Raw genomic sequence first — 27,749 nt, forward strand, 5'->3', positions numbered from 1 at the left:
CCACTATTGTGATTAATTTAGGAACAAGTAAGGTAATATCCAATCTAATGTATTTCTTGGGTAACTTATGTAATTCTGTTGGGTTCGATGAAACATACTCAAAAAAAGAAAACAATTTTTCAGTAAAGTCATTATTTTTTGTAGGTGTTTCAGTTAACAATCAACTGAGCTGCAATTTTGTCAGCAACAGCTATATCCCAAATTTTGGAGACCCATTGTTTTAAAGTAGGGGGTTTGTTCAATTTCCAATTTTGATCTACTAAGAGTTTTGCTGCAATAAGCAACAAAGAGGCTAATTCAGCTTCTTTTGTGTGTCTGTGGCACTATTTGAGGCATGTATGGATATGCAGGATAGATAAGGATTCAGAAGAGGAATTGAATGTACATTCTTGCCAGTGGTGGTTTGTGAGACTGATTTTAAGAAAGAAATTTAAGCCTCACTTGTGAGAGTTCCTGAAGAAACATAAGCAAGCATGCAAAAATCTTTCTTAGGCCCTGTGCTTTTGGCCATTCACCAACAGATGGTACTGTTAATTCACCAAGGCAGAGTCAGAAGGGATTATTGGCAAGAAAAGGGAAGGAAATGCAACCTTTGTCTCCTGAGACTCAAAGGAGAAAGTCTGTTGGGCAAGTTTCAGTCCTTCTCAAGCATGGAGCCTGTCATGTGGAACTAGTAAATCAATCATCCTCTTTTATTCAGCTTAATTCACAGAAGACTCTATCAGGCACATTGTCTGGTGAAAGACATCCCCCCCCCCACCGCCGCCAATGGTTTTAAAGCCCTGGTATATAAGAGTTTTTGTTAAATTCAGCATCTTTTAGCTTTTTTGTATTCCCAATGTGTGGCTTGTATGACACACCTCATTTTCAGACTCTTTGGCTGCTGTTGGAAATCTTGTTTCTGCAAAATGCCGGGCAAAACTAATAATTTTCTTTCTCTTCTCTCCCTCCATCTTTCTGATAATTACCTCTCAGGGAGCTGAAGGAGAAAGGACTCTTCATCATCAGATGCCTGGCAAACTGTCATTCAGAAATTCTTCTGTGTAGGCTTCATGATGTTTCCCTGGCAGTTACGAAAGAGGTGGGAAATGTGTATTTAACGTATGCCCAATCTACTTTCTCTGTGTGTTAACTGATGCTTTCCAATCTGTTTCTGTTTAGTCAGCGTGAGCAGCTTTTATACCTGTGTTTATATCTGCCTAGTTTTCTATTTACCTGTAGCAAAACAGGTAATTAATACCTGGTGTATAACCTGCATAGAAGAATCCCAGTTTTGCACAGAATTGATCATGCAAATCCATTAAGTCTGCATATATTGACTCAATTTATATAAAACTGTTCCAGAAAAGTAATGCGTTGAGAAATTTGGTTCTCCATTTTGGCTAGATTTGTGGTTCTGGACAAAAAAGAGAAAAACTGAATATAGATTAGAGACGGGTTCCAAGTAGGTCACGGAATAAGTATTCATGGGAAAGGGGAGACTAGGCTTGCCAGTCCCCAGGTTGGGGCAGGGGTTCCCCCAGTTTTTGGGACTTCTCTCTGCTAGGGCTGCCAAATTCCCCCGGGGGGCGGAAATCCCCCCCGCCCCAGCGTGCACGTCACAGGAAAGTGACGTTATGACGCCGGGCACGCTGGGGGTGGGGCCACGGCCATACAAGGGAAAACTCTATGGTTTTCCCTTGTATGGTCGTGGCCCTTCCCCCAGCGTGCCCGGCATCATGACGTCACTTCCCTGTGACATGCATGCGGCGCGTGCGTGCTCCAGGAACCGCACAGGAGTCCCCCGCCGGAGAGCTGAGTAACATTTGGCAACCCTACTCCCTGCCTTCAAACAGCCACGTCCCGTGTGACTTCCCTGACATGATGACATCTATGGTTTTAAGCTGGTTTTATCATAGAGTTTTGCCCTTAAACCAGAGCATCCCTGTGTGATTTTCCCAGCATGTCGGGGACATTCCAGAATGCCCCCACAGTCCCCCCGCCGGAGCAACGAGGAGACCTGGCAATCCTAGGAGAGGATATAGCTGTACAGGAAGTTGAAGTTCTGCTTCCTGAATTTGGGAGGCTGTGCTCAGCTGACCTCTCCCCCATTTCTCCATAACCATTCAACTCATAAATTTACTTTTTTAATAGCGTTGAGGGTGAGTGTGACGGAATTGAAAATCTGGGACCAGCAGAATGTTGAGATAGATCCCTGCTGAGTCACATGACTCAGGGGGGAGGGGGCCTTTTGGCTGGAGCACTCTCGGAGTGACAGAAAACTGACCTAACGGGCAGTTGGAAGAAGCAGTTGGAGAGTTGGACAGAGAAGTTAGCAGGAGTAATCGGCTAACAGGGCTCTGAGGAAACAGCCTGTTAACAGTTGGTGTAAATAACTGTGGCTGAAGAGCACTCTGCACTGATTCCTCTAACATACCGAGGAGAGTAAAAGTATAAGACCTGAGTGGTCACAGACACCAAAAACACTGCTCCACAGGGACTTATAACGTGGCTGAGCGAAGGCTAGAGTGTCTGGAGAGAGGAGTCTGGAGGGCTGGTTAGGTGACCAGTTAGACTCAAAGGGGCCAGACAAATAAAGCCAAAAATTAACCACTAAAGGAGTGACTGGAGAGTGAAATCTGAGGTGTGTGTTGTGAACTAAGGAACATCTAGGTACTGAACTAAGAGTGAAAAGCAGACAGCCTAAGCCAAGGCAAAGTGATTGGTTTATTCAACAAAGTATCAGAACATCCTGTGTAAATATATCCCATCCCCCTGTTGAGTTTTCTGTGGAACAATAAAGTAACTGTGCCTTTTGAATGTTACAAGTATTGGTGCCTGACTTTCTGGGGAGCCATATACTGTGCAGTAGTCTGCAAAGAAGACAGCCTGAAATAAACAAACCCCGAAGAGAATATTAGACATTGGGGGTATAGAGGACTGGTCAGGAAAAATAAAATCAACTCTGACTAGGTCCTGACACGCAGACCCTCACAGAACTGGGAGCATAAAGGGGGTTCGTGTCATAGTGAGGTTCACAAGATCTCTAGTCAAATGTCAGATATAACTAGCGTTTTGAACACACACACACACACACACACGTGTGCCATGGATCTATTACAGTTATTTACTTATAACATCTTTTGGGATTTGGCCCATACCTAAACCTTTTCAGAGCTGTGGTTTGCTTTTCCTACACTGCCTTTGACGGCATTATTTTTCTCTTTTGTTGTTACTGTCGGTATCTTGGATCTAGGGCCAGTGCTGAAGTCAGCCACTTATGCCTGTCGACCGAAACAAACATATATCTTTTGCCCATATTCCTGTACATATCTTTTAAAATCTTTCTCCACATTTCCTGTTCAACCACTTCAATTATGGTCATTTCTCCTACTATTATTTATTTATGTTTAGCTATTTATACTTTGCATTTCTACAACAAGGATTCAGATTGGTTTAGAACATCAGAAGGGACATGTTGAATCAGACCAAAGGCCCATCTAGTCCAGCATTCCATTCACACAGTGACCAGCTAGCTGCCTTTAGGAAGCCCACAAGCAGGAAGATTGCCAACAGCATTATCCTACCTGTGTCCCCAGCAACTGATGCAAAAAGGCATACTACCTCTGGTATTTGAGGGAGTAGATACCCACCATGATTAGTAGCCATTGGTAGCCCAGTCCTCCATGACTATGTCCATTCCTCTTTTAAAGCCTTACAAGTTGGTGGCCATGACCACATCCAGCAGCAGCGAATGACACAAAATAACTCTGCTCCTTCATTCTATCCTCACAGCAACAACCCTATGAAGTCAGTTAGGCTGAGAGACTGGCCTATGGTCTTTCAGAGATCTTCCATGGCAGAGTCTCCCAGATCCTAGTCTGACACCCTTAACCACTATACCGTGCTGAGTCTTCTAGATACAGACCCTTTAGTTTTGTGTTGGGAAGTGGCTGGACGACAAGAATCCTTATACTTTAGATGTATGTAGCAAGTGAGCATTAGGAACAGGGCCGTCTTGGATGCAGGGCTGAAATTATGGAATTCCCTCTATATGTCAAGTGCAACCTGTAGCAACCCTTCTGAACTTTAGATGCAGGTGAAGGCTATTCTTTTCCCATAAGCTTTTTACTAAGTACTGGTTGAGGTCCCTGTCCCCCGTCCCCACATCCTTCTTCATCCTTAGGTTTTCTGCTGTTCTTTATTATGGTTCTTATGGTAGTTTTATTGAAGATTCTTAGTGTATACTGATATTTTTATTTGGATTATTGTGTGCTTTAATTATTGGTAGTTTACCAGTACTGTAATTTTGAATACTGTTGGAAGCTGTCTTGAGAGCAATAACACTAAGGGGTTGTGGTATATATTTTAAAATAAAATCCTATACGACATATGAGCATGTAAAATTTCCTAGAAGTTGGTTGGCCAAACGCAGGCCTGACACAGACATCTGTCTGTAAGGACATTCATCTTCTGGCTGCCTGTTGACATATTTCTTAAGACTGCTTGTCTAGAATCATAGTCCTCAGAAAAAGGGTGCAGCAGAATGTGATGCTTCAGGGTTAATACATATAAGTCTTTGGCAACTCTAACCAGAATTGAAAAGCCGAGTCCTCTTGTTTTCTCCTGGCTTGCAAGTGTCACTTTGCGTTGTCAGTCATTAAACTCCAAACACATAAAGCTGGTGAGAGGAGAGACAAAGATGGTGGTAGCGGAAACATCAAGTGTGTGATAAAGTGGGAGGAATGCACTTCAGCAAGGTCTGTAGAGAGGTCACGATTCCGGAAATAAATTCCCAAACTGATACAAAGTTCTGCTAGTATACCTGCATAATAGGATAGGTTGTTTGTGTTAAAAAGGCATATACTGCCTTTATGTCCAGTAAATCTTCAAGGTGATTCTTAGTAAAATAAATGAGTGAAAATGAAAATCAGTGCCTCAACGCATGTACAGAAAGGACAGAATAAGACTAGTCCTGCAAAAATGCAGATTGGGTTCACAGTAGACAAAGAAAACTACAGTGTAGTGGTGGGGTACAGATCTTTCTTCTTCAACTGTACCTCTAAACTATAAAGATAGGGTAGAAGACGCTGTATTCAGGCAGAGTATTGGTCCATCTAGCAGTGAATCAAGTGGCAGCAGCTTTCCAAGGATCAAGGCAGAAGTTCTTCCAAGTCCTGTTACTTACGATCTTTTGATCAGAGATGATAATGGTTAAATGTGGGACCTTCTGTATGCAAACCGTGTATTTTCTTTTATATAACTTTGGGCTATGGCCCCAATATGTATGAATTAATCCTTGGTCTAAATGACTTGCAGTACAATTCTAAACAGAACAAAGCTTTAGTCCAGTGGCACCTTTAAGACCAGCAACGTTTTATTCAAGGTATATATATTTCATGTGCAAGTACACTTCTTCACACAAAAGCTTGTAACATGAATAAAACTTTGTTGGTCTTAAGGGTGCCACTGGACTCAAACTTTGTTCTGCTGCTTCAGACCAACATGGCTATCCACATGAATCAATCCTAAACAGAGTTACACTCTTCTAAATGCATTGAAATGAATGGGTTTAGAAGGACATAATTCTGTTTCGGATTGCACAATTGATCGTTGACATGATTCTGTGTAGTAATCTACTGGATAGGTGTATAGTTGTGTATCTATCAGGGTAGGTGTATATAGCTGTCTATCTATCTACCTGTTTATTTATTTACTCTGTAGTCATATTTTGAGTACAAAATGGGTGTATAGCATGCCAGTTAAGGGCGTTTCTCTGCATCTCCTGTGTGTCTGTCTGCATTCATTTGTCTTTTATAAGCATGTGTATTTTGCTTTTGGCATTCAAAACCCAAGTAAGCATATTTCAAAACATTTCTTTCTATGTGTCTTCTCTGTCTTCTGTCAACAACTTATCGTTGCCTGGGATTTTGCCTATGTTTCCAACATGAGAAAGGGAAGGGATCGCAAAATCTGCCATTTTTGTGTCCAAGTATTCCTAATTCCAGTCACCGATGCTCTTTTCTCAAGCCCAGTTTCAGTGTGGCATTGCTAGAGAGCCCGTGCTGAGCCGGCTAGTACTTGGATCCTAGGGTGCTTGTTCACCCATGGCTTCTCGGAGCAGCCTTGCTATTTATTTGACCACTTAGTGGAGAGATTTCATTGCTTTCATTTTAAACCTTTCTCGTAAAAAGCAGGAGGTAAAAGAAACCACAGGGACCATCTCTATGCTTGTTCAGTTGGGCTATTAACATAGCAGAGTTGGCAAGTCTATTAAGCCTTCCGTCATCTGCAGCAAATAATGGCATTTTGACCAACTGTGTAATTTGTAGTCTCCAGTTTTTCTCTCCAAACTTATAATGAAATAGAATTTATTTCCAGGAGATGAAATCTTTGATTATTACTATGTGAAACTCTCCCACCCTGTAAACTTAAACATCCTTTGAAAATATGGGGATAGAGACTGTTGCTCAAAATGTTTGTTTATAATCATTATCTATCTATCTATCTATCTATCTATCTATCTATCTATCTATCTATCTATCTATCTATCTATCTATCTATCTATCTATCCATCCATCATCTAGAAGGACATAATTCTGTTTCGGATTGCACAATTGATCGTTGACATGATTCTGTGTAGTAATCTACTGGATAGGTGTATAGTTGTGTATCTATCAGGGTAGGTGTATATAGCTGTCTATCTATCTACCTGTTTATTTATTTACTCTGTAGTCATATTTTGAGTACAAAATGGGTGTATAGCATGCCAGTTAAGGGCGTTTCTCTGCATCTCCTGTGTGTCTGTCTGCATTCATTTGTCTTTTATAAGCATGTGTATTTTGCTTTTGGCATTCAAAACCCAAGTAAGCATATTTCAAAACATTTCTTTCTATGTGTCTTCTCTGTCTTCTGTCAACAACTTATCGTGGCCTGGGATTTTGCCTATGTTTCCAACATGAGAAAGGGAAGGGATCGCAAAATCTGCCATTTTTGTGTCCAAGTATTCCTAATTCCAGTCACCGATGCTCTTTTCTCAAGCCCAGTTTCAGTGTGGCATTGCTAGAGAGCCCGTGCTGAGCCAGCTAGTACTTGGATCCTAGGGTGCTTGTTCACCCATGACTTCTCGGAGCAGCCTTGCTATTTATTTGACCACTTAGTGGAGAGATTTCATTGCTTTCATTTTAAACCTTTCTCGTAAAAAGCAGAAGGTAAAAGAAACCACAGGGACCATCTCTATGCTTGTTCAGTTGGGCTATTAACATAGCAGAGTTGGCAAGTCTATTAAGCCTTCCGTTATCTGCAGCAAATAATGGCATTTTGACCAACTGTGTAATTTGTAGTCTCCAGTTTTTCTCTCCAAACTTATCATGAAATAGAATTTATTTCCAGGAGATGAAATCTTTGATTATTACTATGTGAAACTCTCCCACCCTGTAAACTTAAACATCCTTTGAAAATATGAGGATAGAGACAGTTGCTTAAAATGTTTGTTTGTAATCAGCAGGAGGTAAAAGAAACCACAGGGACCATCTCTATGCTTGTTCAGTTGGGCTATTAACATAGCAGAGTTGGCAAGTCTATTAAGCCTTCCGTCATCTGCAGCAAATAATGGCATTTTGACCAACTGTGTAATTTGTAGTCTCCAGTTTTTCTCTCCAAACTTATAATGAAATAGAATTTATTTCCAGGAGATGAAATCTTTGATTATTACTATGTGAAACCCTCCCACCCTGTAAACTTAAACATCCTTTGAAAATATGGGGATAGAGACTGTTGCTCAAAATGTTTGTTTATAATCATTATCTATCTATCTATCTATCTATCTATCTATCTATCTATCTATCTATCTATCTATCTATCTATCTATCTATCTATCTATCCATCCATCATCTATCCATCATCTATCCATCATCTATCTATCTATCTATCTATCTATCTATCTATCTATCTATCTATCTATCCATCCATCCATCCATCCATCCATCCATCCATCCATCCATCATCTATATAATTAAGCCTCCCCCCCCGTGGATACCTAAATCTGTGGATTGGGGCCACACTGAAGCTAAACAGACATTTCTGCAAATGTGAGAAATCCCCTATATTTGCAGAGAAATCTGAAATAGTAACACAAATATATTGGGGTTAAATTGCCCCCCAAATAAAACAGTGTTGTCTGACCATGTGCAGACAACACACTTAGAAGTAGAGCTGGCAGTGACTGCAGCTTTGGGTGGCTTGCTACCAATGTTGCATCTAAACTCCACAGTGTTATGGCAGGGGTCTTTTTGTAGAAAGAGAGCTGCCGGAGCTCATTAGCATAACTCATTAGCATATGCCACACCCCCTGACATCACCGGAAGTGTGTCATAAGGCCACACACCCTGACATCAACGGAACCTCTTGATGACTGTTTTTTGTTTCTTGTCCTTGGCCCTTTCAGACTGTTGGTTATGGTCCAGCTCCCCCTCTTCCCGTCACATGACTCTGATATCACATCCCGGGATGCTCCTTTGTGAGCGACTAGCATTAAAGCTATGGCTACTGCATAAATTAGTTTGCTCTGGAGGCATCTTTCCTGAATTAAGACAAAAATGTATGAACTGTATTGGTAGACCAGGCCTCAGACCGTTGCCCTGCGCTGAGCCTTAGAAAACATAACAGCACTTTTTTTGGGGGGGGGGATTCTTGCAGTGTACTTTGGAGTTTTTAAAAGTGTAATATGACAAATTACAGGTCAAGTATAACAGAGGTGGAACAATCACTGCCAGAACTCTGCCTAACCTAACAAACAGGATGTTGCTCAAATGTTATCAACCTGCCCAAACTACTCATTTATTCAGATATTCAAGGCAGCTTATAAATCATACTGAAAAGTTTAATGAGTGTGCAAAAAAAAATCTTTCCCCCAGCTCCATTATAGCCTATGGGGGACCATTGTAGTCAATGGGCCCCACAGGCTAAAATGGAGAATCGATCCCAGGGTTATCTGGGGCTCGGGAGGGGGCTGTTTTTTGATGTAGAGGCACCAGAATTGCAGCACAGCTGCTGATGTCTCTCCTCAACCCCCCCCCCCAAGTTTGAAAGAGATTGGACCGGGGGTCCAATTTTATGGGCCTCAGAAGGAGGTGCCCCCATCCTCCATTGTTTCCACTGGAGGGGAAAATGTCTTAGTGTGTGCAGAAGCTTAAATTCCCTGAGCTGGCAGCTAAAATTTTGTGTGCCAGCACCCCCTACTGCAGCTTAGAGGGAACTCTCCTTGCTACCACATTATTTCCTTGACTTACTTAGGTCCAAATGCTTCCTGCATTTCAACAGTAGTCATCCAACAAAAGCCAGTGTGGTGTAGTGGTTACTGTACTCATTCCATAGCAGTACCAAAGCAGAATACAACTTCATTAGAACATAGGCAAGGCCTGGTTTAGGCCCTGGTAGGCAATAACCAGCCAGAGCTAGCAACCAATATAATAAGTGAAAAGTAAAACTAAAGCAAAGGCTTTTTCCTTAAGGGATTATGTTAAAATAAGCATCAACAAATTCACAACTCCCCATGGTATGACATCTAGGGTTTCAGGTTAGGGTCTGGGAGATCAACTGTGAATCCCTGCTCTGCCATGGAAACTCACTGGGTAACTGGGCCAATTGTACACTCTCAACCTAACATACCTTATAGGACTGTTGCGAGGCTAAAATGGAGGAGAGGAGATGTAAGCTGCTTTGGTTCCCCACTGTGGAGAAAGGCAGGGTACAAATGAAGTGAATATATATAGCTGGAGACAGGAGGCAGATAAAAGTTAAGTTGGTGGGTGGGTTTGAAGAAGAGAAGGAAGCAGGGAAAGGTGAGGATGTAGGGGTTGCCAGCAGGAAACATGGAAAAATGAGGTGCCTCCCTACGGTTGCTATCCTCCAGGTGGTTGTAAAGATACAAGGATTATTTTCTTCTCCAGCAGAAGTTCTTGCTTAGAGTTATATCATTTTTCATTATGTCCCTTGCCCAGTTTTATCTTTCATAGTCCATGTGATAGATTTTTGTTATCTATTTTTTAAAGTGATATAAGACAGAGGGATCTGCCAGGCACTTCCTGATGACTGGTGTCTCCACCCATTTGATGCATTCCCCTCCCTTCAAGATGTTTGTATTAAATTCAAAGGGAAGGGGAGTCTCTCACAGAAAACACAACAGTAGGATGGTGCTCAGACCAGCAAGCAAACCTGACTTGGAAGCTTTCATAGAGAGAGTATTCCACACTGCCTGTAGTGTTTGTGTGTGTCTGTGTGTATAGCTAGCCTGCAAATGGGCAAAATCCAAACATGCATTCTCTGTTGTGGCCCCCACTTTGTGGAGTGGTCTGCCTGATGAGGTCAGGGAGGCTCCACCTTCCTGGCTTTCCACAAGCTATGCAAAGCTGAATTAATCAAGAGGGTGTTTTTGCACAGGTAATAGAGCTGCACTATAACAATGTGGCTCAGAGAAAGGCCTGGGCTGGAGGGTTAGGGACTGTGGACTGTACCATTGTGCATAGTTTGTACTGTCTGTTGCCGTAAGTAGCCTCCTACTACATCATTTTTACTTTTGTTTACTGTGTCGTGTTAACACTTATACTGTGATTCACTTCTGGTTGTTTTTCCAGGATTGCTACCAGTCAAATGCCTATTGCAATGTGTTTTGGAGATTTTACTTTGTTGATTGTACTGATTTATTCTATGTAATCCACCTTGAGTCCCAGTGAGAAAGGTGGGCACTATATACTGTAAATAAATAAATAAAAATAGTTGTTAAAATGCATTCTTATTTGTGTGGCTTGCTTGCCCTGAGCTGGGTGGTAGTGGATAGGCTGAATCCCTCAGGTACCGGGTGCAGGATCTACTGTGGGACTGAATCCTTTCTCGTTACTGGAAAGGTTACTCTGTGAGAAGCATGGAGCAGTCTTCTGTAAGAGTTCAGCATCTTGTAGCATGCAGTTCTAACCACTACACTCTACCAGCTCTCTGTTCATTGTTGAACTAGTCTGTTCACTGAATCAGAACTTGCAAATGTGATCATGTGGTTTTTAAACACTTCAATCCATAATGTTTTCTTTACCAGGTTAGTAACCTCCGGTCAAAAGTGTCTCAGTTTGCTATCGGGAGCATCACTGAACTCTTCAAGACCTTGAAGAAGCACATGGATCATGAGGTTGAAGAGATTGTTCAAGTCCTTCTCCAGAAGATGGGGGATTCTAGTGAATTCATCCAGAAAGCGGCTAACCAATCCTTAGGAGTCATAGCACAAAGTGTGACTCCTTCACGAGCATTTGCAGCTCTCATGGCCAATGGAGTGAAGTATGTAATTGCTTTTTTTCTCTTATACATTGTCACTGCCTAATAAGTACATGAGCATGGGCAGGAAGCTTTAAGGCTTGCAGAGCATTGGGCAAGATAAAGGGGGGACATCTGCTGGAGGACAGATGCCCATAGCCCTATGTGAGCAAAGAGGGGAAAGTCAGACAGAACAGCAGCAAGTCGACTGACTACGCAGCTTCTTTCTTGACCAGTTATTGGGGTGCCACAGAGACTGGAAGGTCCTGGGACTATCACCTTCTGGCATCAAGTTTTCTGAACTCAGCTGGATTTTAGGACATAACCTTGGAACCCAGTCAGATATAGGATATGTATTTGCCTCATTTTGCCCTTCCTTTTTATCTGCATGTAGCAACTAAAACATGGCTATAGCCTGTATAAAGTGTGTCACTGTGTATAGTGTAGCCCCTTCACGTGAACATAAATTTCTGGTTACTTAATGATTTGCTGTATGTAAAACAAAATTGTGGATTCAGATCAGATCCCTGTGTACCCTTTGGCTGAAGATGCTGGCAAATTTCAGATGCCATTCCTCTGTGCTTCAGTGTCCTTCAGCTCACCCTCTTGCACTTACTGTGCTCCGTGATTACCTGCATTGCAAATTCAGAGAGAGTTTGGGTAAATTCGTATACTACCAGCGAGTCAGCTGCTCTGTCTCTCTATTAAGGTAATTGGCTTCTTAGGCATGAGTAATATGTTTGTAGTGTGGCAGAGTTGCTGGCAACCTCCCTGGGGACCCTTAGAGGGGGCCTGTTAAGGCACCTGAGTGATGATCTTCTCTAAGGGAAGCTGACACAGTATGGAAAAATGGGTTGTAACCCTCTGTTCTAATCAAAGTAGAGTGCTTATTACTACCAGGCATTCATACTTTCCAGGGCCCAGCTTTTATTGCTTTGGAGTCAAAGAGCGTCCTGCTTTTGATTGCTTTGATATCATTTCTTTCCAGCCATCGCAATGCCCTTATTCGAAAATGTGCTGCTGAACACTTATTCACCGTTATGGAACAGATCGGGGCTAAGAAGCTGCTTTCAGGCAGCCGAGGGAGTGTGGATACACTGGTGCAGACCCTGGTCAAACTGGCTCAGGACTGCAATCAAGACACAAGGTAACAGCATCCCTTCCCTCTAGAAGATGGAATACGGTAGTGTATAATGACAGGAGGGCAATCTTTTCAGTGTTGCTCTGCAATATGAAGTCATTGGAGAGTAGACCTCTAACTGCATAAACATTGCATGGGCCACTGGGCTGAGTTACCGTCCCCCCCCCCAGCTGACACATCTTTATTTTTACAAAAGTAAATTTATTGTTGAATATAAGTCTTATAGAACAGAAATATGCAACAGCATTTTAACCAGAAATGAATGCTCTAGCCATGCTTAATAGTCCAGAAGTTGTAGCTGGACATAGACATTCTAGACCTTGCCACAGACAATGAGCTGTGTAGCATGCATACATGAAGTTGGCCAGCTAAAGAGACAATGACTTCCTTTTTAAAGTCCTGTTTCTTTGCTGGAAGAATTTAGCAAAGAAGGTATTTGATGCAGAGCAGTTCTATAAACACACCTGGGGAAAGGAGCTATTTTTATAGTTGTTCAAACTTTGAATTAACAGTAAACTTAATATATTGCACAAGCTTTGCAAGAATGGTCAGGATACATGGAAATTAATTAAAATATATGGTTACAAGTCAGTAAAAATGTCCCTGGTATTAAATCAGATATTGAAGAAACGTAATAGCTGAGACATGTCATCAGTGTACATTTCAGGAATCAGGCCAAAGTTAATCTGGATCTTTTGACTTTTGATAGTTGTCCATTTAAGACAGGTGTATTTCGTACCTTTTGCTGTCGCCTATATTCTTCTGTGAAATATTAGATAGTATGCAGATTAAGCATAAGGAGGCATTTAAATTTCTGACATGTCTCTTGCATGCACTGGCGAAGCAGGTCAAGAGAAGAAAGTTAACAGACAGACTTGCTATTACGAATTTGCCCTCCCTCACAGGATTCCCTATTCTCTTGTTCTTAGCTGAGCAGCCTTATTTTTCTCTGTCTGTCCCACCCAGTAATTTGAAAGTGGACTCCACTTAGGAACTGAGGGGAGAGACTAGAATCCTTCTTTTGTCCTTGTTGGATAGTGTCACACAAGAGGCTAATGGTTAATCAAAACTAACAAATTGTTTTATTTCTCTTTGATGGGAAAGGGTCAGGTAGGAATCAGTTTAGGTTTTATGATGTGAACAGGCAACAAAAATGAGGTAACTTTGTATAAAAACAAACATCAGATAATTTGTCAAAAACAAGTAACTGCTTCTGTTATTCAGAAAGGTCTTTAAAACTTGAGCGAGATTTCCTAGCTGTCTCTGCCTACATAAATAAGCATAAGCTTTTTGGTCTCACAGACTCTAAAGTTGGTGAAGGAGCGAGATTTCCTAGCAGTCTCTGCATACATAAATAAGCATAAGCTCTTTGGTCTCACAGACTCTAGTTAAATAAAAATGCCAGTTTCCTCCCTTATCTACTGCCTAGGGATCACCCTCATTTTCTAGGTGCTATTTCCCTCAGACTTGATAGGATCATCCCCCTACACTAGGAGCTATTTCCCTTGATAGGGATGGACTATGCATCCCACTTCCCTAACTCAGGATCCTTCTTTTTCCTCTCACAATCTGCTTTGCTGTCTCACTATTAACTCTCAACTCCCAACTGACACTTTCAACTGAAGAATTCCATTTGAATCCTCTGTCATTCAAGGTTCTCTGACCAGGTTATAGCATTAACCATTTACTGTCTGTCACACTTGTGTACAGACATGAGAACATTTATCATAGTAGATGCTGAATGACTGCAGCTCTGTTCTTCAAAAGAGATAAATGTGTATGAAGGAGGGGCGGCCTCCAAACGTGTATACCAATTGAGGATTAGAAAAGATAAAGCAAAATGAAGGCTGAAGGAATCTGAATTGTGCCTTAAAATCTCTTTTTATTATTGATGATGCTCTTGAGGTTCTCTTTAAACAGTTAAATTAATGGATAAAAAGATAAATAACTTAGCATAACCGACTATGTTCAATGTGGTATTAGCAATTTTAGATTAATATTAACATAAGCTGTTGTTATGATCTCCTATTCTTGGGGTTTTAGTTATTAGTGGTTTTCTTTCCTTTCTCCCCTAGATGTAGTTACCCTTCCCTGTTTTTTTGTTGTAGTTTATTTAAAAAATGCAATAAAAAATCCCCTCCGGGGGGTTAAAAAAAGAGAGATAAATGTGTCGATAGCAGGTGGAACTGAAATCCCCCTGTTTACTAATGTGTTACAGAAAGTACTGAGGAGATCTTATAGCATGAAAACCAAAACCTAGTCAATGAAGGTGCTTTGATTCCTATTAACATTCATAAGTATTCCCTTAGGCCTAATCCACAAAGCAGAACCTGTACCATTTGATAGATCATAGGAGTAAACAGAACCAACAAAATGCCTTGGGCTTTCTCCTTAAAAGAAAAGCAGGAAATACACTCCTGAAAACAAATAATAAATACATACATTAAATAAGTTGATATTTATTAATCAACTGCTTTTTATCTCCTCATTATCTGTAGGGAACTATATTAGTTATAAAAGCACGAAGGATGACTACAACAATTTATGTTTGAAAATAATAAAAGACCTTGCAAACAGTCTGTCAATTGGTATTGCATTTCATTAGCAATACAAACGTCAGCAGGAGCCATTACCCAGTTTCTGAATGGTTCAATGAAACCTGAAGATGAGATTTTGCTGTCAAACACTATAAATTAACTTTATCCTTCCTACCCTAGGTTTTATGGCCGGAAGATGCTGAACGTACTTATGTCCCATTCAAAATTTAATGGGTACTTGAAGCAGTGTCCACCATCACATGACTTGAGTTATGTCATGGCCACAATTAAGCAGAAAGTAAGTATGAGGGCACAAAAAATATTTGGAATAAAAGTCCAGTCAGGTGTTCAAACAAATGAAGCACATGTTTAATACATAGGAATGAAGCACATGTTTGTGTATCCACCTCAGATGTTACAAAGAAGGTTGGTACACTATGAAAAGACTGGGAACCATTCCTTACTGGAATGTGTGAAATTGCCATTTTAATTAAAAAGGCTGCTTTTTTTTTTTAACCTAGAGGACAGAAGACCAGTCATCCCAAGCACCTTCAGCCAAAAATCCAGAGAGGGTCAAAAAGCAGTAGTTTGACCCTGGACAACATGCCTTCAGATGACGGGTATGGAGCATTAGCTTGGTTTTCTGTTGTCCATAAAGATATATCTCCTGTAGCTGGGCTGAAAACGAAGGCTCAGGTTCTACAGTAAATCTCCACTGTCAGCAGGGCAGGACTTCCTCAGCTTTTCCTTTCTGCTGTAACACAAAGTGCTATTCTTAGGGACAGAAGATTCCAGGAACAGCATTGGGTAGAGCCTGGGATCTGCAGTGGGAGGGGAGAAATGGCAAAAATTGCCTGTCCTCCTGTTACTGGAAACTTTCCATGGGATTTAACCCAAAGTAAGTTTCCACAAAAACCCAGCGGACTATACCAAGGTGGGCTTTTACACTTTGACATGCAGAAAGGATACATAAGAGGAGAGCTTGTACCTTTCTTTCTACTAGCTGCCTTTGTCTTTTTTCTGTGATATAATTATTTTGGCTTGGATTAATTTTCTAGTCCTCACAGTTTCTGACAAGAGCCCATGTGGGTCAGAACATATGAAAGACTCAATAATCAAAAAGGATAATAGGATATGCTAAATAATTTGCTGTTGTTCCCATGTATCCTAATCCATTTCTCCCTAAGCCTTCTGTGGCAGTTGCTGCGACCTACCCATGAAGGGGGCATTACTTTAAACAGCCAAATGGAGATTAAAACATCTTTGACTAGTATTAAATACTGGGTTCTAGATGCATGGCAGTGATCAGCTCATGTTTATTCAGTGATTTCAGCAAAACTACAAGACAAGACTCCAGAGCCTCAGGTCTGTTAAGTAGCATGCAATTGCCACACCCAAACACATCCCACTCCCAGTGATAGGCTAGGGAATCCAGGCAGGACCGCTGGAGAAGTTCTGCATGTAGATGGGGTCGCCGGGAAAGAATCCTTGGGGAGCCTCTTGGCTCTCTGGAGACGGGCGGTTTTCCAGTTGGTCTGGGTGCAGTCTGTCAAATTGGGTGGTTAGGCGCCTGCCCATGAGGAGTTCCACAGGGCTGCGGCCGGTGGAGGTGCTCGGGGTCAACCGATGGCCAAAAAGGAAAGCCGCAAGCCGCAGCCTGTCAAATCGGGTGGTCAGGCGCCTAACCATGAGGAGTTCCACAGGGCTGCGGCCGGTGGAGGTGCTCGGGGCCAACCGATGGCCAAAAAGGAAAGCCGCAAGCCTGTGGTCCCAGTCCCCATGAACGATCCGCCAAAGGGACTTTTTCATGGTTGTTGGCCAGGTGAAAGGGAGCGGAGCGGATGTGCCGGATGAGGTAGCAGCCCATAAATTCTTGGAATTCCCCCGACATGAAGGCTGTTCCGTTGTCTGTCACGATTGTGTTGGGCAAGCTTTGCGTGCTGAAAATCCAGCGGAGGGCCCAGATCACCACCTTGGAGGAGGTGGAGACAACCAGCACCACTTTCAACCATTTGATGTATGAGTCCAGGCCCCCCTTGGAAGTGGCCCGCAAAGTCCAGGTGTACCCAGGACCATGGTTTGTGGGTGAATTCCCACTGCTGCACTGGTGTCCTGGGAGACTCCGGTTGGGTTTCTTGACAGGCCTGGCAGCACTTGACCCAGGCCTCTATTTCCCCATCCATGCCTGGCCACCACACGTAGCTGCAATATAGCCAGTGCTTTCATCCACACAATTCTGGGGTGTGTCTCATGCAGAGCTGAAAGTACTTGCTGGCACAAAGGAGCGGGCACCCGGCTCCCCCACAGCAGGCAACCCTTGTGGGCTGATAACTCGTCCCTGCAGGAGGAGAACGCTGCGAATTCTGGGCCTACCCAGCTGGTGGGCCAGCCCCTCCCCACCCAGTCCAAAACATGGGAGAGGACACAGTCCTTTGCAGTGTGGTGGGATATGTCGGTTACCTCTAGAGGCCAGTCGGGAAGTTCCTGCATGAACAGGATTTGGTGCACAGGAGCAGGGTTGGGATCACAAGAGGGAAGCGGCAGGCAGCTAAGGGCGTTGGCATGTCCCATCACCTTCTCTGGGTGGTGGAGGAGAGAGTACTGGTATCCCGCCAGGAAGATTGACCATTGCAGCACTCGAGGTGAAAGCATCTGTGGAGTCTGGCGATCTGGAGCTAGTAGGCCCAGCAGGGGCTTGTGGTCAGTCACGACGGTGAACTCCCGCCATGATAGCCAGCACCTCCTTGTCAATTTGCATGTAGTTGCACTCAGTTGAAGACAGGGTGCAGGAGTAGTACACCATGGTAGGACGGCTCCTACCCCATATGGGGAAGCATCACAAATATAGCCAGTGCTTTCATCCACACAATTCTGGGGTGTGTCTCATGCAGAGCTGAAAGTACTTGCTGGCACAAAGGAGCGGGCACCCGGCTCCCCCACAGCAGGCAACCCTTGTGGGCTGATAACTCGTCCCTGCAGGAGGAGAACGCTGCGAATTCTGGGCCTACCCAGCTGGTGGGCCAGCCCCTCCCCACCCAGTCCAAAACATGGGAGAGGACACAGTCCTTTGCAGTGTGGTGGGATATGTCGGTTACCTCTAGAGGCCAGTCAGGAAGTTCCTGCATGAACAGGATTTGGTGCACAGGAGCAGGGTTGGGATCACAAGAGGGAAGCGGCAGGCAGCTAAGGGCGTTAGCATGTCCCATCACCTTCTCTGGGTGGTGGAGGAGAGAGTATTGGTATCCCGCCAGGAAGATTGACCATCGCAGCACTCGGGGTGAAAGCATCTGTGGGGTTGGGTGATCTGGAGCTTGCAGGCCCAGCAGAGGCTTGTGGTCAGTCACGATGGTGAACAGCTGCCCCGAGAGGTAGTTGTCACAGGAGCTTGACGATGACCCAGCGCTGTGCTCGTCACTCGAGCTCCCCTGTTCGCCCAACTCGGCCACATTGACTCCCCCTCCCGGTCGTAAGGAGAATTCAGGCCTCAGACACCTGGACGGGGGAGGGAGGTAACGTCACCTCCCTACCCACGCGTCCCTGAGTCAGAAGTGGGGCTTCTTTAAACGCTGCAAGAAGTGTGGAAGTAAATTGGCTCCTCCAGACGGCCATGAACTTTGCTTGCTCTGCCTAGGCGAGTCACACAGAGCAGATACTTGTAAGCATTGTGCCAACTTTTCCAATCAGACGAAAAAGAACCGTGCTGCACGATTAAAGGTCGCTCTCTTGGAATCTGCTCTTCACCCGTTTTCCGCTATGCCGGGCCAACCTTCTACCTCACGTGCAGCCGTCGATACCGAGGCATCGATAACGACAAGATCGACATCGAAAGTCTCATCAAAACAGTCTACTAAAGGCAAGTCTGGAAAGCAGCATTCCATGAAACAGGACAAGCAGTCCAAGTCGTCTAAGGAGGGTAAGACCGGGCCCTCTGAGGGCGTTCCCTTACAGAATCCGCCACCGTTACTGCCGGAGTCTACGGCTGCGTCGACATTGAAGGATGCACCGATACCGACAGAGGTACCGATACCGGAGCCACTACCTCCGTCAATATCACCTGGCTTACTGGCTTCATCACTAAGCCAACAAATGCCAGAGATTGTCGATATCGATACGGCGGAACTCATGAGTCACTCAATCGGTGCAGAGTTTTCCCCCGCAAGATCTGATTCATCGGCATCGATGCTCATGGACATGGCCGATACCGGTGGCCGTCGATACCGACCGAGGCAGAATGTGGAGCGATACCAACCCTCGCAATTGATTCCGGCTGTCGATACCGATGTCTCTAACTATCGTCATGCAGCCCAAGGGCAAGTTCATCCTAGGGCTCGAAGCCGATCTCCGCGGTCGTATGGGCTTTCCTGGGATGAGAGGCAAATGAGATATCTATATGGGCCATATCACCCTCCAATGCCATGGCTCCAACATGCTTCATATCAAGACTGGGACCGTTATTCTGTTCATTCTCACCACAGATCCAGGTCACCTGCTAGGTCTAGGCCTACTGCCACAATTTCGAGGCCTCCAGACAATCCTCCACCATTAACACTAGAGGTGCAACCTGTGGCCCCTACATCCAAGCCTGTGGCTCCTCCAGTACCACTCGTCCATATCACTCCTCAGACTGATTCAGAACAGGGTTCATCAGATGAGGTGGACGAGAATTCAGATTCAGATTATTCCGTAGTACCTACGTCTCCGGACCACACCTCTCCTACTCCTGATGTGGCCCAAGACCTGCCTATTTCTCCTTCAGACAATATGCATGCTTACGCGGACTTAATCAAAAGAATGGCAGTGGGGTTGAATCTTTCTGTCACTCAGAAGCCTCCCCAGTCTACTGACACGTTATATGACGTAGTTCAAATGGACACGTCCTCTGTCATTGCCCTCCCTATGTCTTCAGTTCTGGTCGAAGCGGCTAAAACTCCGTGGAAACATCCCTTCTCTGCTCCGGTATCTACCCGAAAGCTGGATCACATGTATAAAATCCAAGATCCAGAAGCGGAGTTTTTGATGACCCATCCAGCCCCTAACTCTATGATTGTGACATCTTCGTCTAAGTCTCGGCGTACTCACACTGCTCCGTCGGATAAAGAGGGTAAAAAGCTTGATGCGTTTGGCCGCAAGTTTTACTCTTCAGGCGCATTAGCAGTCAAACAATCCACGTACTTGGCTTGCATGGGCCGTTACCAGTATTCCCTCTGGGAAAAGATCACTGATCTGATTAACACCATTCCGCAGGAGCACCAGGGTGAGATTAAAGCTCTTCAAAAGGAGGGCTTAATAGTAGCCAAACAGCAGCTTACGACATCTAAACACGTTCTGGAGGCTTCTTCACACACCATGACTTCCGCGATTGCACTGAGACGCCACTCGTGGCTTCGAAGTATTGCGCTTCCTTTTGATACTAGAGCGCAGGTTGAAGACATGCCTTTTGATGGGCTCGGTTTGTTCCATTCTAACACCGATTCCTCCCTCCAAGAGCTTGACAAGAGCATTAAGGCCTCCAGGGCTCTGGGGGTGTCTTCTTCAAATAGACAGCCACAGCGGTCCCGCACATGGCCAAGACCGTGGCAACGGCGAAATCAGACGCACCAATCTCCAGAACCTAGATGGCGTCCTAGAAATTACTCCGGATCCCAGAGGCAGAACTACCAAAAGCCGAGATTCGGCACGACCCAGCAACAACCTCGTGCCAAACAACCTAAACAACCCTCCAAGCAGGGTTTTTGACTTCCCTATCCCCGAGTCAGCTCCCAGCCTTATTTTGACCCATCTCTCACCATTCCTCCATGTATGGCGTACAATAACTTCCGACCAATGGGTCCTCTCCATCTTGACCACCGGTTACAAGATTCAATTCCAACGGAACCCCGAAATACCAGTCTTCGCCCGTACGCCCCCCTCCCTACCCCTCCTTCGGGAGGTATCCCTTCTTCTGCAGAAAGGGGCTATAGAACCTGTCCCTTTGCACCTTCAGGGGAAGGGGTTTTACTCCCGATATTTTCTTGTCCCAAAACGGGACGGAGGTTTGCGGCCCATCCTAGATCTCCATGGTCTAAATCTCTATGTGGCGTACAGACGTTTCCGCATGACATCACTTCAGCAAATCATGCCATTGCTCCGCCAAGGTGTGTGGATGGCTACCCTGGATCTTCAGGACGCCTATTTTCATCTTTCAATCCACCCTTTCCACCGACAATACCTTCGGTTTGCGATAGGCCAGGAACACTTCCAGTATACTGCCCTCCCGTTCGGGCTGTCGTGTGCCCCACGAGTGTTTACAAAAACCATGGTCGTGGTTGTGGCCTTCCTGAGACTCCAGGGGATTTCGGTGTACCCTTACATCGACGATTGGCTGATAGTCGCATCGTCAAAACAGACACTAGAAGCCAACGTTTCCTTCACATTGTCCCTGCTGGCCAACCTGGGCCTCCAAGTCAATCCGTCCAAGTCCCACCTCTCCCCGGTTCAGCGTATCCAATATATAGGGGCGATACTCGACTCCCAAGACTGCATGGCCTATCTACCCCCAGACAGAGCAGAGGACATAATCACTCTAGCTTGGCGGATCTGCTCACAGCCAACTGTCACGGCCTACGATGTCCAGAGGCTTCTAGGGCTCATGGCTGCGACAAATGCAGTACTACTGTTTGCGAGGCTCAATATGAGGAAACTGCAACTCTGGTTCCTCCAATCTTACAAGCCATACAGGGAAGCGCGTGCCGTCATCCTCTCTCCCCCATCCTATGTCAGAGATGCCGTCCGCTGGTGGACTGTACCTTCCAACCTGCTGCAAGGTGCTCCTTTTCACCTCCTGTCACCGGAGATCGTCCTCACAACCGACGCATCCATGACGGGCTGGGGCGTCCATTCCATGGGATATTCCATAGGAGGCACATGGGATCACAGCCTACGAAAGAACCATATCAACTACCTAGAACTCCTTGCTGTTCAGAATGCAGTAACCAGTTTCCTCCCTCTACTCAGGAGGAGGTGCGTCAATATCCTGACCGACAATACTACGGCAATGTCGTACATAAATCGGCAAGGCGGGACGGTTTCCAGGCATCTATGCAAACTAGCTCTGCATCTGTGGGAATTCTGCATAGCCAACGAAGTTTTCCTGGTGGCAACTCACATTCCTGGAGAGTTGAATATACAGGCCTATCATCTCAGCCGCTCCGGCCTAAGCCTTCACGAATGGGGAATAAGACGACAATACCTGCTCCCAATTTTCCAGCTGTGGGGCGCTCCCCAAGTCGACGTTTTCGCCACGTCCCACAACAAAAAATGTCGTCTATTTTGCAGCAGAGGAGGGTACGATGCCCAGTCATTAGGAGACAGTCTCCTGTACCCATGGTTGCAGAAACGCCTCTACATGTTTCCCCCTCTTCCACTGATCCTCAGAGTGGTGCGCAAGATCCTCAGGGACAATGCACACGTAATACTGATAACGCCCTGGTGGCCCAGGCAACCCTGGTTTTCCACCCTCCTCGACCTGTCTCAAGGGACTTTTTACCACTTCCCTGCCGTTCCAGACCTACTTCACCTCCACAACTCCCCAGTGCTTCATCACGACCTGAAACCACTGAAGCTCACGGCGTGGCGAATACTTCCAAGGGGTTCTCCGCTCGCATAGAGCATGTCCTCTTGAATTCAAGGAAACAGTCCACGCGCAGGTCTTATGCCCAGAAATGGACCAAATTCTGCTCCTTCATTGGGGCTGATTCCTCCTGGGCAAGCACTGCGGGTCTGGAGAAAGTTTTTTCATTTGTTTTATCCCTTGCTGACTCGGGGCTCTCCCACTCCTCTTTGCGTGTTTATCTGGCTGCCTTGTCAGCTTTTCATGTTCCAGTTGATGGTTATTCGTTATTTACCCATCCAGTTAGCAAATGATTCCTGAAGGGTTTGCTTCATCTTTATCCTCCTCTCAAGTCTCCGCCTGTGCCTTGGGACCTCCCCCTGGTCCTACGCCAACTTACACGGAAGCCGTTTGAACCTCTGGCCACATGCGAACAGCGTCTCCTAGCGTGGAAAACAGCATTTTTGGTGGCAATTACGTCGGCTAGGAGAGTTGGAGAGCTTTTAGCGTTCAGGCATGATGCTCCATACCTTTCCGTGCTCCCTGACGGAATCCGGTTGGTGCCCGACATTTCGTTCTTGCCTAAGGTCATCTCTGAATTCCATCTGCAAGCCGAAGTCTTCTTACCAACTTTCTTTCCAAATCCAATATCTGATGAGGATAGACTACTGCATACATTGGATGTCAAGAGGGCCCTCTTGTTCTACCTGAAAAGGACACATCCAACGAGGAAAGATCCCCATCTTTTCCTCTCTTATGCACCCTCACGCCTAGGGACTCGTATTACAGCCCAGCGTCTATCCAAGTGGATTGTGGAGTTGGTCAGACTTTGTTACCTCTTGGCGAAACAGCCGTTGCCTGGTCCTATCAGAGCTCACTCCACCAGTGCTCTGTCGACGTCTACGGCCTTTCTCAAGGGTGTGCCCATACAGGACATCTGCAAGGCTGCCACATGGGCTACGCCTAATACATTTATCAGACATTACGCCCTCGACGTCCGACATACCAATGACAGCATCGGCCGTCATGTTTTGTCTTCAGCCCAGCGATGAACATCCTGCCAGCACCCTCCTCCAGGTAGGATATGGCTCGCTAGTCTCCCATTGGTGTGAAGCACAGAGACCACGAAGAAGATAAACAGGTTGCTTACCAGTAACTGGTGATCTTCGAGTGGTCATCTGTGCATTCACACCACCCGCCCTCCTTCCCCTCTGCTGTCAGCTCCTGATTTTTTTAATAGGTGTTGATTGGCGGCGGTGCTTTGAAGGAACTGGCGGGATGTCCGCGCCCGTCCCTCTAGGCATGCGCGCTGGGGTTCCTGCGCATGCCCAGTGGGACTCGCGCGAAAATCCTTTGAAACATAGCTTGCTACAGCACCGGTCGGGTCAGCGCACTGATGGAAATTCAAAAGCCCCAAGAAGGCCTGGAGTTCCAGCTCGGAAGTTGGCACAGGGGCATCAACGATAGCACGCACGTTGTCTGGAGCCGGATGGATGCCCTCTGCATCGACGGAGAAGCCCAGGAACTTGACCCATGGAACCCCCAGGAGGCATTTCTCCTGCTTCACCTTGAGGCCGGCCACTTGGAACCACTGCAGCCTCCTGGCGAAGTCTTCGTTGGTGGTGGCAGCAATTAACATGTCGACAAAGAAGGGCTGTACCCTGGGAATTCCTTTGAGGAGAAAGTCCATTAGGCCTCTATTTCCCCATCCATGCCTGGCCACTAGGGCCGGCTCGCCTGCTAGGTGAACTAGGCCTTCGCCTAGAGTGCGAGCTAGCCGTTAGGGTGTGGGAAGAGAGGCAGGGGTGGCCTCCGGCACGTCTGGCCAGCGAGGGAGGCATTGGTGCCGCGCAGCCCACAGGAGTGCCCTCCATTGAGCCAGGCACCGTGCCCGCAGCGGCAGCAGCAGCTGGGAGAAGCGCTGTGGCTGGGAGGAGCTCTGTTGGCTGCAAGAGGAGGATGCGTGGCAGTGGCGGCGTGGGCAGGGTGCAGCACTGTAGCTGGCCGACAGAGGAGTAAGTGAGGAGGCGGAGTTGGAGGCAGGAACAGCCACCAGCGCTCCTGGCTAGCGAGAGAGGCAGTGGTGCTGCGCAGCCCACAGGAGCACCCTCCATTGAGCTAGGCGCAAATGCTGGGAGGAGCCCCGGGGCTGGGAGGAGCTCTGCCAGCTGCAGGAGGAGGACACGCAGCGGCAGGGCGCAGCCCTGCAGCTGGCTGGCAGAGGAGCAAGTGAGGGGGCGGAGGTGGAGGCAGGGGCGGCCGCCGGCGCGCCTGGCCAGCAAGGGAGGCAGTGGTGCCGCACAGCCCGCAGGAGCGCCCTCTGTTGAGCCAGGCACCGCGGCAACACCAGCAGCAGCAGCTGGGAGTAGTGCTGGGGCTGGGAGGAGCTCTGCTGGCTGCAGGATGAGGACGCATGGTGGTGTCCACATCGGCAGGGCGCAGCTTTGTAGCTGGCCGGTGGAGGAGCAAACGAGGGAGTGGAGGTGGAGGCAGGGGCGGCCGCCAGCACACCTGGCCAGCGAGGGAGGCAGTGGTACTGCGCAGCCCGCAGGAGCGCCCTCCATTGAGCCAGGCGTAATGACACCAGCAGCAGCAGCTGGGAGGAGCTCTGCCGGCTGCAAGAGGAGGACGTGTGGCAGTGGCGGCGGCGTGGGCAGGGCACAGCGCTGTAGCTCGCCGGCGGAGGAGCAAGCGAGGGGGCGGAGGTGGAGGCAGGGGCGGCCGCCGGCGTTCCTGGCGAGCGAGGGAGGCAGTGGTGCCGATAGGCTAGGGAATCCAGGCAGGACCGCTGGAGAAGTTCTGCATGTAGATGGGGTTGCCAGGAAAGAATTCTTGGGGAGCCTCTTGTCTCTCTGGAGACGGGCTGTGTTCCAGTCGGTCTGGGTGCAGCCTGTCAAATCGGGTGGTCAGGCGCCTAACCATGAGGAGTTCCACAGGGCTGCGGCCGGTGGAGGTGCTCGGGGCCAACCGATGGCCAAAAAGGAAAGCCGCAAGCCTGTGGTCCCAGTCCCCATGAACGATCCGCCAAAGGGACTTTTTCATGGTTGTTGGCCAGGTGAAAGGGAGCGGAGCGGATGTGCCGGATGAGGTAGCAGCCCATAAATTCTTGGAATTCCCCCGACATGAAGGCTGTTCCGTTGTCTGTCACGATTGTGTTGGGCAAGCTTTGCGTGCTGAAAATCCAGCGGAGGGCCCGGATCATCACCTTGGAGGAGGTGGAGACGACGAGCACCACCTTCAACTATTTGGTGTATGAGTCCAGGCCCCCCTTGGAAGGGGCCCGAAAAGTCCAGATGTACCCAGGACCATGGTTTGTGGGTGAATTCCCACTGCTGCACTGGTGTCCTGGGAGACTCCGGTTGGGTTTCTTGACAGGCCTGGCAGCACTTGACCCAGGCCTCTATTTCCCCATCCATGCCTGGCCACCACACGTAGCTGCGAGCCAGTGCTTTCATCCACACGATTCTGGGGGGTGTCTCATGCAGAGCTGAAAGCACTTGCTGGCACAAAGGAGCGGGCACCCGGCTCCCCCACAGCAGGCAACCCTTGTGGGCTGATAACTCGTCCCTGCAGGAGGAGAACGCTGCGAATTCTGGGCCTACCCAGCTGGTGGGCCAGCCCCTCCCCACCCAGTCCAAAACATGGGAGAGGACACAGTCCTTTGCAGTGTGGTGGGATATGTCGGTTACCTCTAGAGGCCAGTCGGGAAGTTCCTGCATGAACAGGATTTGGTGCACAGGAGCAGGATTGGGATCACAAGAGGGAAGAGGCAGGCAGCTAAGGGCGTTGGCATGTCCCATCACCTTCTCTGGGTGGTGGAGGAGAGAGTATTGGTATCCCGCCAGGAAGATTGACCATCGCAGCACTCGGGGTGAAAGCATCTGTGGGGTTGGGTGATCTGGAGCTTGCAGGCCCAGCAGAGGCTTGTGGTCAGTCACGATGGTGAACAGCTGCCCCGAGAGGTAGTTGTCACAGGAGCTTGACGATGACCCAGCGCTGTGCTCGTCACTCGAGCTCCCCTGTTCGCCCAACTCGGCCACATTGACTCCCCCTCCCGGTCGTAAGGAGAATTCAGGCCTCAGACACCTGGACGGGGGAGGGAGGTAACGTCACCTCCCTACCCACGCGTCCCTGGTGGATGGGGTGCCCTCTCTCTCTCTTCACTCTCTCACCTAGGAGTCATCCCTGGCCATCTCATCCTACTCCTTTTATCCTCCTCCCTCCTCCCAGTGTCCCCTGCTTCCCTCGGTCCTCCTTCCTTCCCCTGGCCCTGCCCCCTTACAAAGCCGTTGACGCAGCCCTGGGGTGGGGTCCGGTCTGCTTCTGGTCCTCCCAGCCTGGGTTGCGGCGCTCAGCCACTTGGGTGGGCTGTTGCGCCGGGCCGCAAGCCCAGCACAACCACCTCTCCTCCAGCGCGCCGCTTCTTGGGCGTGCCGTCAGCAGCTTCCCCGAGCTCGAAGGAGGGCATTGGCGCTGGCATTGGCGCGGCCTGTCTCGCTGCCTCAGGCCCCCTCCCAGGCCCTCAGTGTCACGGGTGAGTGTTGGGGGACCCGCAGGACATTCCTCGGGAGTGGGGTGGGGTCGCTGGCGCGGGGGGGTGGAAGTCCTGTCCTCAGGATAGTAGTCATGGAATTTTTTAACTCCCGCAATGATAGCCAGCACCTCCTTGTCAATTTGCATGTAGTTGAACTCGGTCGAAGATAGGGTGTGGGAGTAGTACACGACAGTAGGACAGCTCCTACCCTGTATGGAGAAGCATCACAAGAGAGGATGATGGCCATCGCTTCAGCAAAGTAGGCCAGGACAGCATTGGAGGTGAGCAGCTCCTTGATGGCCCGGAATGCAGCGGCTTGTTTTTGGCCCCAGAACCAGGGGTCCACAGCTACAACCTCCAAGCTGGAACTCCAGGCCTTCTTGGAGCTTTTGAATTTCCATCAGTCCTTCCTGCCCCACAAAGCTGCGATCGCGGAACTGCTTCAATGCCTCCTCAACAAGAAGGCTCCCTAGTTCTGGGTACAAACACACAGGGAACACGGCAAAGTTAGACAACCATAAAGAAACACCGTGATAGAACAAAACACACTTCTACTAATATGTACTTGTATCTTCATATATTGATTTACTTGCAATACAGACTCTAGTATATCTTATACACATACAAAAACCTAAAGTACATTGTATCTACTAATAGAAAAGTCCACAG

The 27,749-nt window shown here is 47.2% G+C and overlaps 1 protein-coding gene across 1 annotated transcript in view; it reads left to right on the top strand.

Annotated features, from left to right (window-relative positions):
* Positions 1–27,749, top strand: part of FAM179A (family with sequence similarity 179 member A) — a gene marked incomplete at its 5' end in the record, with an annotated part of 78,949 nt that overhangs the window by 30,530 nt on the left and 20,670 nt on the right. Inside the window, 6 exon segments of the mRNA XM_015428344.1 lie at positions 976–1,081; positions 11,069–11,304; positions 12,269–12,427; positions 15,139–15,256; positions 15,480–15,521; positions 15,523–15,578. Coding sequence (XP_015283830.1) covers positions 976–1,081; positions 11,069–11,304; positions 12,269–12,427; positions 15,139–15,256; positions 15,480–15,521; positions 15,523–15,578 — 717 coding nt within the window.

The sequence above is a fragment of the Gekko japonicus genome, unplaced genomic scaffold (genome assembly GCF_001447785.1).
Source record: "Gekko japonicus isolate JY-2015 unplaced genomic scaffold, Gekko_japonicus_V1.1 scaffold4449, whole genome shotgun sequence".
NCBI classification, from domain to species: Eukaryota; Metazoa; Chordata; class Lepidosauria; order Squamata; family Gekkonidae; genus Gekko; species Gekko japonicus.